The sequence below is a fragment of the Dipodomys spectabilis genome, unplaced genomic scaffold, assembly GCF_019054845.1.
Source record: "Dipodomys spectabilis isolate Male_0828 unplaced genomic scaffold, ASM1905484v1 ptg000145l, whole genome shotgun sequence".
NCBI classification, from domain to species: domain Eukaryota; kingdom Metazoa; phylum Chordata; class Mammalia; order Rodentia; family Heteromyidae; genus Dipodomys; species Dipodomys spectabilis.
This window is the reverse complement of record NW_024870822.1, coordinates 5,452,516-5,466,315: the sequence shown is the minus strand read 5'-3', so window position 1 is coordinate 5,466,315 and position 13,800 is coordinate 5,452,516. Positions and strand designations below refer to the sequence as shown.

General features: G+C 40.7%; 1 protein-coding gene across 1 annotated transcript in view; it reads left to right on the top strand.

The window, feature by feature from the left end:
* Kiaa1549l (KIAA1549 like) overlaps positions 1–13,800 on the top strand; it is a 241,992-nt gene that overhangs the window by 173,391 nt on the left and 54,801 nt on the right. Inside the window, exons 12-13 of the mRNA XM_042691587.1 lie at positions 2,427–2,611; positions 8,225–8,352. Coding sequence (XP_042547521.1) covers positions 2,427–2,611; positions 8,225–8,352 — 313 coding nt within the window. The remainder of the gene's footprint in view (positions 1–2,426; positions 2,612–8,224; positions 8,353–13,800) is intronic.

Below are 13,800 nucleotides of genomic sequence, written 5' to 3'. Positions count from 1 at the left end.
GTGCGAAGAAGGGCAAGAGATCAAATGTAGGGAGGGTGGAACAAGTGGGGAGCTGGAATCAGAGCTAGCTTATCCCACTCACTAGATTTGGGGAGTCATAGCTGTTGGAGGCTTCCAGTCCCTCCCAGGCCAGCTGGGAATCTCAGCACAGGAACAAGGCCAATAAAGTATAAGGCACCCAACCAAGATGGCGACTGCTGAGGGGAAGGTGGTCAGTGGAATGAGTTGTCAAGTCGTGGTTAGATGTTGTGATCTGGGTTCAAACAAGAAGGTTCAAATGTTGGCCCTGTCACCAGTCAGCTGTATGATCCCAGATAAGTTGCTTAGTCCTTCTGAACCTCAGTTTTTCCTCTGGAAAAATGGGGCTCATAGAATCCCTACCTTTAGGGGGAAAACAATGAAGGGGGGTAACAATGCTCAATAGGAAGTGTACTCATTACCTTGCTCATGTAACTATAACCCTCTGTATAGTATCTTTACAATAAAAAATTTAAAAAAAAGAATTCCTACCTTAAGGGATAAAGTACATAACCTATGCAGTTATTATTATACCTGTTATATTGAATATGATTAAAACCATGAGCTCCTCAGGGGTAATGACTAGTTCCTTGGTGGTTTTTTGGTTGTTTTTGTTTTGTTGGTTTTTTGGTTTATTTGTATGTTTGTTTTCTGGTCCTGAGACTTGAGCTCTGGGCCTGGGTGCTGTCTCTGGGATTCTTTTGCTAAAGGCTAATGCTGTACCACTTGAGCCTTGGCACCACTTATGGATTTTTCTGAGTAGTTTATTTGAGATGAGAGTCTTACAGACTTTCCTGCCTAGGCTGGCTTCATCTGTGATCCTCAGATCTCAGCCTCCTGAATAGCTCAGATTACAGGCGTGAACCACTGGCGCCCAGCTGGTAATAACTAGTTTATATCCCTGTTTGTATCTCCAGCACTCCAATGGTCCCTGGTACAAGCCAGTGCTGTTGGAACAAAACTAAATAGGATAATGGTGCTGCTGGTGGTCCATACCTGTAATCCTAGCTATTCAGAAGGCTGAGATCTGGGAATCAGGGTATGAAGCCATCCTGAGAAGGAAAGTTCATGAAATCTTATCTCTAATGAACAACAACAAAAAAAAACCAGAAGTGGTAGAGTCCTAGCCTTGAGCAAAGAAACTCAGGAACAGTGCTGAGGCCCCAGACTGGCACCAAAATAAATGAATGAATGAATGAATGAATGAATGAATGACTACCAACAGCCATTTTAACTGGTCTGGGATTTAGTAGGAAGACAAATAAGGAAACTAATACAGAATGAGCACTAAGTTTGTGTGAGGCACCTAGATGAGTGCTAACCTTGAATTACTTATTTAACCCTTACAGCATCATCTTGAAGGTCATTAAATATCCCTCTCACATCTATAAACCTTTTATCCTGTTCACATTATTATTATCTCCATTTTACAAATGAAGAGCTGATGTCAGAGAATGTCAGTCACTTACAGCTAATAAGCAGTAACGTTGGATTTGAATCCAGGCAACCTGATTACAGATCCATGGCTCTTAACCAGCATAGTCCCACCTCAGTTATGCTTGTCCTGCTTGGAGGCGGGGGTGGGGTTAAAGAATAGAGATGTTCCTGGCAGTTGGTTAATCATGCCTCTTGGATTTTAGTACTCTGCTAATACATAGTCTGTTGGATTTTGCTCACAGAAGTCTTATTCACTTTGGATTTCATACTAGTCAATAAAAGCCTTGCTAATTCCCTAGGAATGAATTATAGGGGAGCCAGCATGCTTCAGGGAGAAATGTGAATTAAAGAACAGTTCCCTAAATGCCATGTCACCATTACTGATGGGATAGCTTTCACATTTGGTAGCATATCTCCCTCCCTGTGGCAGATCTGTGATCTGCCTTACTACCCAAGAGTGATAAAGGTAAAAAGCAGATATTGTCATCTCTCTGATTGAGAAAGTTGGGGTTCAGAGTCCAAGGGACTGGGTAATCTCATACATGCTGCTGCACATAAAACAATAAGAGAGTGGTGTTTAGGGACAGTCAGATGTTTCTAAGCAGTAATACCTTCTAAGACGTAATACCTTAAACAAAATACCCACTAGGAGTTGTTTCCTAGTTAGCAGTATCCATTGACGTAAAATGAATGGCTTAAAGCCCTTGAAAGAGTTTGTTCTCAACAGTTTTTACATCTTGCTGGTGCTCTTCATTTTTCTCTACAAGTCTTATCTATAGAGAGTCTTACTTGGGTGGAATTACCATTCTGATTTTGCAAGACAGACGTCATGAGAGGATCCAATTTAATTCTTATCTATCCGGAGGCTCACTTTTGTCTCATCACATATATTTTGCTACCCATCTTTTCTGCAAGCTGTTGTGGGAGGTGCTTTTCTAGAAATATGACTGCAACCTGTTTCCTCTTTGCAGCCCGTGCAAGGCTTTGACTATGCCAAGCAGCACCTAGGCCAGCAAGGAGCAGACGAGGAAGTCATCCCTGTGACTCAGGAGACAGTGGTCCTCCCCCTGCCCGTCAGAGATGCACCTCAGGAAAGAGACATTGCTCAGGATGGGAGCACCATCAAAACAGCCAAGTCCACTGAAACCAGAAAGAGGTAGGCACAGGTCAACTTGTGACTCTCTGTGTTGGCAAGAGACATCAGTGCTGGTAAGAGCAGTCAAGGTTCACAAGTGAATTCTAGCATTCTCTTGACATTTCCCTTCATGCTCATTTTGAATATCAAATAGGAGATGAAGATGAATGGAGAGAGCAATGGTGGACAAATACAAGAATCATATTCAATGTACATATGCACAAATGGAACCAGGTAACTTGAGGGGATGGCTGGGGTTGAGATAGATCGTGGGGGGGGGGGGGAGCCATGTAAGGAATGGCATTGATCAAGATGCATTGTCATCGTAAGTTGACATGTTGGATTGAAACTCTTAAACAACTAAAGATAATTTCTTAGCTAAAGAAGAAATTAGTAAGAAGAAAAAGAGATGGAGGGAGAGGACAAGAATCGCCACACCACCCTGTATGAGTTGCTGTTTATAAAGTTTCCTATCATGGGCTGGGAAGGTGGCTCAGTGGTAGAGCGCTTGCCTTGCATGCCTGAGGCCCTGGGTTCGATTCCTCAGCACCACATAAGCAAAAAGAAAAACGCCGGAAGTGGCTCTGTGGCTCAAGTGGTAGAGCACTGGCCTTGAGCTGAAGAGCTGAGGGACAGCGCCCAGGCCCAGAGTTCAGGCCACACGACTGGACCCAAAAATAAATAAATAAATTAAATTTAAAAAAAAATAAAGTTTCCTATCATTGATTGACCACAATAGTAAATATGTAGTTCTTCTGTATATTGTCATAAATTTGGTCCTGATTCATACCATGCCTTTGTTTCAGGATAGTTGTGTTTTATCTGGCAGTTTCTCAATATAGTTTCTGATTTCAGTCAGTATCATTTATTGATTGATTGGTTGATTGATTGATTGATTGTGTGTGTGTGTGTGTTTATTATAAGCAGGTCACTTTGAAAGGCTTTAGAAGTGCTATAAAAATATATAACATTGATATAAGTCCTGGGGCTTGTATATAAGTATATAAGACCTGGGGCTTGAACTTAGGGCCTGACTGTACCTGAGCTTCTTTTTCCCAAGGCTAGCACTCTGCCACTTGAGCCACAGTGCCACTTCCGGTTTTTTCTGTTTATGTGGTACTGAGGAATCAAACCCAGGGTTTCATGCGTGCTAGGCAAGCACTCTACCACTAAGCCACATTCCCAGCTCCATAAGGTTGATTCTTAACCCCTAAGACCTCTCCGTGGAGGAGACCCAGCGATAAATACCAGGCATGGAGATGTGCAGGGCTGCAATGGGGTCTGAGTCAGTCACTGTGGCTGAGGGGAAGGGGAAATACAATGCTGCCTGGGAGGTATCATGGAACAGGTTGGTTGAGCTGAGCTGGAAGAGAAAATGAGGGCTGAGGAGGTGGAATGAGATAAAACCTTTATCTGAAAGCAGTGAGGAAAGAGAACACAGGCTCTGCATGCTGAGCATTCTGTAGTTTGGAGTTCACAGTGGTTGTATTAGAACCAGATGACGGACTAAACCTGCATGACCTTCACTGTGGGAAGTCACTGAAAGTTCTTTAGGAGACAGTGATGTCTAGCCTTTATTTTAGGACTAATGGTAACATGACTGATAGGTGAAAGAGGTTAGGTTGGAGGCCAAGAGACTTATTACAAGGACTTTGCCATCGCCTTTTTAATCACTATTGGCTGGCTAAACCAACACTCATTGCAAGCCCCTTTCTCTGTTGCCTGAGTCCACTGTGGAGGCTGGGAAAGCTGTCTCTTCCCTCCCTCTTTTCTCTTTTTTAATCTAACAGGTAAGTTTTATTTGTTTGCTACTTACCTGGACATTCTTCAGAGGAACAAGACAGAGTTTCTGTTCTCATGGAGCTTAACATCTGGTGGGAAGACTTAGGCAATAAACAAGCAGAGAAATTAATAAAGTCTGTCTGTCTAGGTCAGGTGGTGATGAACACAAAGAAGGAAACCAAAGCCCAGAAAGGGGACTTACAGATGTTGAGGGAGATATAGCGCTATTTTAGATAGGAAGCAAGGGAGAACCTCACTGAAATAAGGGGTCAGCTATAAAGCTGTCTATAGGAAAAATTTTCTGAGAAGATAGGATGGTGTGTGCAAACCCCAGAGGAGGAAATGTCTTGACACACTCGAAGATCAAGAGGTCAAGGAGATGGTATATAACATGTGAACACCGTTATATATTATAGACTGTGATAGACAATTTGCTCCAGGAAAGTTAGAATGAACTTGTGACTTTAAATGAGCATCATTATTCCACAATACTGGGAAATTATGTAATCACTTAATCACAATCAAAAAAAAGAACCTGGGGAAGGGAGGGAGGGAGGGGATGGTAGGAGGAAAACAATGGAGGGGGGTAACAATGTTCAAGAGGAAGTGTACTCATTACCTCACTCATGCAACTGTAACCCTCTGTATAGTATCTTTACAATAAAAAAAAAAAGAAAGAAAAAACTGAAGAAAAAAAAAAAGAGGTCAAGGAGACTGGTATGCACTAAGGAGGAAGTAGTAGCAGATGGGTTAGAGAAGTACTCTTCAGTTAATCATGTCGACCCTAAAGACTGAAGTCAGAACTGGGAATTTTATTGAAAGATCAGATGTCATGGGAAAGTTTCTAGAAGAGCAATGACATGTGGTGGCTTCAAGGTTCTTTCTGGTTTTGTGTGGAGAATAGTTAACAGCGATGGACCACACTGCTGTTGTGGTTCAGGTGAGAGCTGGTAGGATACACCCTGGGCATGGTGGTTTGAGAAGTGATTGGGTTCTGGAAACATTTGGATGGAAATGCTGACAAAATTTGCTGAGACCATAGTGAGATTTGGAAGTGGAGGAGAATGTATTTTCCCTTATTAGTACTAGAGAAGACAAGGGCAGAAGTGTGTCTGTTAGGGATGATTAAGAGTTAGGATGTGAGTATGGAGAATTTAAGATGTCCACAGATATGTAAATAAAAGTACTGAGGACTCATTGACCATGTGTCTGGAACTCAGAGGAGAAATCTAGAATAGCAATAAGCAAAAGAAAGGAAAGGAAGTCTTTGAGTCTTAACTCCCATTTCCTGTGCGGGAAGCAAGAGGTGTTTCTTTTCTTTTTTCTATTTTTCCCAATTTTATCCTGCTATACTAAAATAAGTCCTTGCTAAAACTAAAAATGGAAAGGGAAGGAAAAGAAGGGTAAGGAAAGAAAGAAAATGAAGGAAGGAGAGAAGGAAGAGGGAGAAGAAAGGAGGGAAAGAGAAAGGGGGAGGAGAGGTTATAAAAACAAATGAAGCGAAAGGGGAACACTGTCATGATGCACATTTTTTAAGGGCTGGCTTTATTAGTGCCAGGCAATGGGAGAAGCCCTATCTCTACTCAAATCTAGCTGATCACAGAAGTATGAGATCATTTACAAAATAGCCATTTGCCAACAGCACTTAAGTGAATGATTGTCATAATCAAAGAAGGGCCATAATTGTTTAGTAGTTGATTAGGCCTCACCTCAAAGACTGTTCTTCTAAGTTACATGTCTGTCTACATACCAGGATAGGGACGGCCTAAATGTACATCACAGGTAACAATTTTTTGGCAAAAACTCAGAATCTAACACTTTCATCCATTGGCTGGTGCTCTACCACTTGAGCCATGACTCCAACCCACATTTTTTGGTCTTCAAAGCACTTTTATTGCTGTCCTAGTAATATGTGTATCACATATCTGGTTCTATTTTAACCAAGAATTTCAAACTGATGACTCATGCAAACAAAAGTCTATAAACTTATGCAAAGAATGAAACAGAGTTGAGTTTTTTTATTTGCTCATTGAGTCTTTCCTTAAAGTGGGAAAAACAAAAAAGCTGTTTCCTGAAATGAGGGATTAGTATGAAAATGCAACAAAAATCAGTGAGTAATATTTAAATGTACTTACAAAGCTTACAAAAAGCTTTCCCTATTTTTCCCCCTCGGAACTAAATAAAAACCTTTTTTTAAAAAGCCAGCTTTTAATCATGAGGTTCTAAAAACAACCCCAGAACACATGTCTACTCTCCATATTCAGAGATCAAATATATATCATTATAAAAATAATATATATCTAATAAAAATTTTAATGTCTGATTCATGTTTTCCCAGACTACATTCTTCCTATTACAAATTTTATAGCATGTTAAAAGGGGTCAGAGTGAAAGAGATTTATGACCATATATACTGGAAAATGTTGGATTAAATGAAACAAAATTAACCCATGACAGAACTGCTCAGGAACTTTGATATGCTAATAGAACACTAAGAATCGCCAAAGAAGGACTATAGCAAACAAACTTATACGTGGGCAGTTTGATTCTAGAACAGTTTTAACAAGTGCTACCTTATCAGGTAGACAGCCCAGCCTTCCTTGGTAGCTTTTAGGGTCTGACATGCACAGAACTAGGAATTCTAATTTTTAGGGCAGGAGGATGCTCACCTGCTGGTCAAGGGCATCAATTCCCAGATGCTCTTCTATTGCAAGGCCTGGAGCGAGGGCTTTTTTTCAATGTGGCCCATGGATGGTAGAGGAATGAAAGGCTTCGAGTGGCTCCCACCTCTCCCACAGAGGAAGGCAGTGTGGTCTTTGTGCTCAGACTGAGACCTAAAAGGAGCATGAACCTACGAGGAGGAGATCTCAAGAAGCCACTTTGCTACTGAGTTCCAAAAGGAAAACTTGGGAACTTTTTGAAAGAAGATCCGGTGGCATGTCAGCATTAGAATCACTGTTGGCCTGTGAAGGGAGTATGTTTTGGGGTAAGGATGGGAGAGCATCCCTGGCTTTCTGGCTGATTTGCCACAGCCCTACAGCTATCTTGAACAATGCCTTCCATCTCCATGGGCTTCATATTCCTCACTTGCCGAACAGTACTGGCCATCACGAAATCAGGGATGATTGCAATGAGTCATTGGGAATGTTCAGCTCAGTCCTTGGCACAGAGCTCTTAGCACGGAGGGATATCAGAGTCCATTGCCTTGTATACCTATCATGATGCCTGGCACAAAGAAGGCACACACACACACTAATGTTCCCTGGAGGAACAAACAGCTCAAATTGGTGTTTTCAAGATTCAAGGGGTTACTGCGTACCACAGTGAAAGAGCATGTGTAGGTATGTGTATGGGGGGGGGGGGGGCAAGGGAGGAGCGAGAGAGGACTCCACAGTGGGGAGGCTTAACCTCTTGTAGCTAAGATCTACATCATGAAGACAATAGCCGAAGAGAAGCATGTTTTATGCATATCTGAAGACACTCATTTGATCCAGACACTCAGCATGCACAAGTGGTGTGTGTTAGAGGGAGAACTCGCTGCACAAACACTATCACTGCTGTTTCCATAGTCACCAAGAGGTAATAAAACTGAGATGGGATGGAGAGCTCTGTCCTCACTGGACTTCTCTGCAGAGAATTATGGGAAAATGCACTTTATAACAACAGCCAGACGCGCGTCCTCGCGGTAGTGTAGATGGTTTTGTTTTCTTTCTTTTTTAATTTTGTCCAATTTCATTTCTTCTTGACTGGTAAGACCGGAAAGAAAGGCTACAGACACAAATGAAATAACCTTGGGAAGTAGCTGTTCTAGTTGAAACTTATGGTCTCCGCTGTTGCTATGGTTACCTCCAGCAGGTCGCCCAGTGAGAATGGCTCTGTCATCAGCAACGAATCAGGGAAGCCCAGCTCGGGAAGACGCTCACCCCAGAACGTAATGGCACAGCAGAAAGTGACAAAGGAGGAGAACAGGAAGAGAAATGGTGAGAAGTCTTCCAGCCAAGCCCCTCCCTAACTCCTCATGTGAATTTTCGAACATAGACCTGCACGTGCACACACACGCTTACCCCGGGCTAGAAATCTGCTATGAACCTTTGGGGTGATCATTTTACCCCTTCTCTGAATTGTTTCATTTCACCTCTTCTGTCCCTGCTCACGAGGAAGTGTGTACTTTCTCAGAAACAAACAAACACCCCTTCGCAGAACAAATTGTTTGCTCAGAGATTTTTCTTTTTTTTTTTTTTATTGAATCAATGTGATTTTCAGAACCAGGTCCATTAAAGTGTCAAGTCTCTATTTTGGAGGTTTCCTCCCATTTCTTGCCCTCTTCCCCTTGATGAGTTTCAGTAGCTCAGTCTAAACGAGTAAGTTCAGATATTACAAATCTACTTTTGCCAAAACAAAATAGATCTGTCACCAGAGGGGGAAAAAGTCAAGGGAGGGGTGGGAAGGGATAGTGGGAGAAAAACAGAGGAGGGGGTAACAATGCCTGACAAGAAATGTACTTCTTACCTTACTGATAGAATTGTAACTTCTCTGTATAGCATCTTTACAAGAAAATAAAATTTAAAAAAAGAAAAAAATCAACCTTATAAAGCATAGTGGTATAAACCTATAATTCTAGCTAATTTGAAATCTCAAGTTTGAATACAACCTGGGCAACTTAGTGAGACCCTGTCTCAAAACAAAAAAAAATAAAGAGTTAGAGAGGTAGCTGAGTGGTATAATTCTTGCCTAGTATGCACAAGGCCCAGAGTTCAACTCCCATTAACACACACACACACACACACCCCCCTACTACCCTTAGTTAATTAGTGCATTAATTCATTAAATCTTAATTTTTTGAGAGACTTAACTATTTAATCTCTCTTAGACAGATTATTATTACCCTTCCTATAAAGAATTGCCGTTGGGGTTCATTCTAAGCTCCCTTACTAGCTGTATTATCTGTAGACCACAGGTGTCAGACATTATTGTACAATCTTGGTTTCTTCCTGATTCCACCCTTGGTTCTGACCCGCAGTCCACATGGTCCTTCTGCATATGAGGCTGGCTCGTTACTGCCCGGAATCAAGGACCCATCACTGCTGATTTCAATCAGAGAAAATTCTTTTTAGATGTCAAAGGGTTGTGGGTAGTGATCTCCAGAAAATGTCAAATGAAAGGCTAACCAATCTGGCCCCACTGTTTAGCTGGGCTCTCCTTTTGAGAGAATTTGATGAAGTATAGTTCAGGGATTCTCTCTTGAAGCTAGTGTCAGAATATTCTTTAGTTTGCAAATGTCACCTATTTCCTTTTTTTCTGTTACATAAAGAAGCAAAGTTTAAACAAAACAAAAACAAAGAAAAGCAAAATGGACTTACATTGTGCAGAGAAAATATGTTCCCTCCTCATTGCCAGCTACTATAAATTGGAATGTATTTATATGCATTTAAACACTTGAAATTGGCATATCTATTTGACTGTTCTCCTGAATTCTGATTACTGTGGATGACAGAAACTGTACATTCTGTATCGTAGATTCATAGATGAGTATACTGCAGGGGTCACCTAAGCAAACATATGCCCATCCACTCTCCTAGCTCTGTCTGTTCCTTCTCCATTCCTTTTTATATACTCCTTGACATTTTATAAAGTCAATTCAAAGAACATTCAACTCCCCAGTCACCCCACTCACCTACCTTGGCTTCAAATGACCTTGAAGAACTTAATGTCTTTCTCTGACCTTTTTACTATGCACATGACAGCATATATGTATCCTTGCATTTTAACATCCTGCTTTGTTTTCTTTTATAAAATGAAATCTATGTGCACATTGTTCTATGTCCTTATTCTTGCTTAAAAATGTGCAAAACCTAAATTCCTTTGTCAGTCAATAGGCACTTACAGAAAGACACTTTTTTCCTCCTACATTTAATCCACAGAAGAGGAGCAAGCCGGTTGGTTCCAGACCACATTACTCACTATCCAGCCACTGATGCTGACTGGCCCTAACTGTTGCATCTGACCTTTGCTGTTCCTTTTTATCTGTCTTCTCTATCTGCCTCCTTGATTATGTGTGTGTTTTAAATTTTTTTATTACTGTCTTGAAGTACTATAGATGGATTTCAATTCAATGTATCAGTTTATGAGTACAGTGCATCTTGATATTTATTATATATCATATATTTATTATAATTTGATATTTATCAGATTCTGAAATAACTAACAGATGTGTACATAACAAGTGCAATTACTGTACCAGGTTGAGGTTTTTGTTTTATTAAGACACCACCTTTTGCAGGATTATAGTGTTTACTTGGCTACATTTTAATTTTGCCATAAGTAAAAGAGAATTTACAGGGTTGGCTGCTTCTGTTTGATCAAAAAAATTTGTTCAGTGGGGTTTAGATTTAAATTTTTCAATTACAATTGAGAGGAAGCTCATTTACGTAAAATTCCACAGACTTAGCAGTATGTCTAAATTCTAGGAAAATACCTTTTCTTATGAAATCCACATTCTTTTTCTTACTAAAAGGGCTCTTTTTAATCTTAAATACTATGTAAGAGTTATCTGATTTAAAAAAAACTCACTAGTGTTTGTGATTGGATTGCAACATGATCCAAAGAAAAGAAGGAAGAAAATGACAGAGAAGAAAAGTGTATATTTATCATATAGCCTGCAAAAAGGATTGAGCTCTTTTTACATGAATGTGGCCTCTGAAAATAGACTGTGTTTTTGTGGACTGTTTAAATACTGTTGTCCTCCCTAGAGCGTCTAATTAGACTCTGGGTTAGATAACACATGCTAATGCGCTAGGTTGTTATTCTAAAGCTCTTCTTGTTTCTCCCAGGCTTGTTGTATCTATAGCTTCTAATTTTGTTGTTCTTTGTAGGGGGAAAAAAGAACTTTATTTATTTATTTTTAATAAGCTTTTTATTGTGAAAATACTGTACAGAGGGGTTACAGTTACATGAGCAAGGTAATGAGTACATTTCTTATCAAGAATTGCTGCCTCCTCCTTTGTTTTTCCCCTACCATTCCTTCCCTCCCACCTCCACAACTACACTCCCACTCCCCCCACCCCCCGAAAAAAAGAACTTTAGGAGGAAAAGACCCTATTTTACTAAGAACATGGCTGGCTGCCCCGGGTCCTTAGAGCTCAGTGGCTTCATCATTTACTGTATTAGTTAGTGAGGCAGTGTGTCCTGGTGAGAATGTATAGAGATGGCTTCTCACCCTGTGTCATCAAGGAAAAGAGAGAGATCGGAAGGGGCTAGGGACATGATATCTTCAAAGACCCACTCTCAGTAACCTACTATCTCCAGCTTCGTTCCCCCTCCTAAAGTTTCCAGAACCTCCCACAATAATGGTGACAGCCGGGAATGAAGTGTTCTTGTAGGGGACATTTCATATGGAAACCATCATAGTTACCCTAGCCACAAGTCAGTTTTAGAGTCTGTTTTACAAAATTTTTAAATATTGATTGAAAAGGTAGATGTGGCAGATAGAATTTTGAAAGCAAAAAGAATGTAGCCAGGTGTTGGTGGCTCATACCTGTTATCCTAACTACTCAGAAGGCTGAAATCTGAGTGTCATGGTTCAAAGCCAGCCCAAGCAGGAAAGTCTGTGAACCTCTCCAGTTAACCACCAAAAAAAAAAAAAAAATTAGAAGTAGAGCTGTGGTTGAAGTGTTAGTGTTTCAGCCTTGAGAGAAAAAGCTCAGGGACAGTACCTAAGGCCATGAGTTCGAACCTCAACACCAGCACATGCACACACATGCACACACACACACACAAACGCACACAATTTTTTGTGCTTTTCCAAATAGAGACATAGGAACTTCTAAGTCAAACTCTTATGTAACCTTTGGAAAGATATTTTCTGGGAAAGAGTAAAAGTGCAAGATTGCAAGTTTAGCACATTATGTTTAAAATATGTGTGAGGGTGTATATTTGTGTATATGTAATATTGATATACATACATGTAACATATATATTGAGATCCCATGAGTCAAAAAGCCAGGAATGTGTGTATCTGTGATCCCAGCTACATAGGTAGGAAGACCATGGTCTGAAGCCAGTCCAGGCAAAAATGCAAGTTACAACCTGGTAAATAACTAAAGCAGAAAAGACCTGGGCATGTTTCTCAAATTGTAGAGTACCTGCTGAGCAAGCAAAAGACTCTGAACTCAAGCCCTAGTACCGCCAAAACAAAACCTCTGGCTTTATCCTGAAAGCCATGGACCTTCAGACCTTTCTATTCCAAAGATAATATGATCAAGTTCCTTGTTGAAAGAGCACCTATCCTAATTGCTGGTGGTGTATGTATAGTAACAGGAGCTCGGAGATGGGAGGTTGTTTCTAAGGTGCTTCATCAGTGATTTGTTTACAGGATATTGTTTACTTATAGGTTATTATTAACCCTATACATAGTTACCAAACATGGCAGTCTGCATTTATTAAGTCATGTAATGTTTGGAGGGTAAGGAATCTTGGAGAAGCTGAGCTGGGTGATTCTGGCTCAAAGTGTCCTATAAGTCACAATCAAGACATTGGCTTAGGCTATAGTCATCTAAAGTCTCCACTGGGCCTGAAGATGGCTCACTTGTGTGGCTGGTGGGGGAAGGAGGACTCAGTTCCTAGCCATCCACCCCACCTGTCCCTAGGGCTGCTTACATATTATTAGAACATGGCAGTAAATGATCCACGAGAGCAAGGTGGAAGCTATCATTGTCTTCTTAAAGCTGTCACTTCTGCGCTTTCTGCTTGGTTACACAAAGTAGAACCAAAGCCTATTTATTATGGGAGGTGAGAATTACTGAGAGCCATCTTGGAGGCCAGTAGTTGTCCTAATGGGGAGAGAAAGGTGGTCAGATATGAGGTGCCCAGAAAAAAGACCCTATCAAAATGTATGCATATCTTATAACACATCTGAATAGATACTCTCCTCTGTCCATTGGTTTCTGGTATTCCGTTAGTCTGGTATTTTCAAACCAGTCCATACAACAAAACAGAACAATCCAGTTATAACCCATTGTTAGACTCTGCAGTGTTTTAGCCATGTTGTAAAATAGCAATTCACTTGGCTTCACCTGATTGATCTGTGATTATAGTAAGTGACAGGGTGATATAAACCATGTGTTTCTCAATAATTTAAGTAACATTCTCCTGAGCAGGTAGGAGGGATGAGGAACACACTTTTGTTACATTCATATTTTAGAGAATACCTATTTTGCTTCTTAGTTGTCTAATGGTTTAGTTGTTCAAACAGACTTAATTTATCTCTTGCCAAGCCATGCCCAATGAGTTGTCATTCCTAGAGCTGCTTCGTGGGAATACGCTTCAAGAACAAGCAATACTTCTGGCCCTGGAACTTTTCCTCTCAGCTCAATCATCAAAGCACAAAGCCAACTGGTATCTTTCAGCTATTGTAGCAGAATGATCTGTCA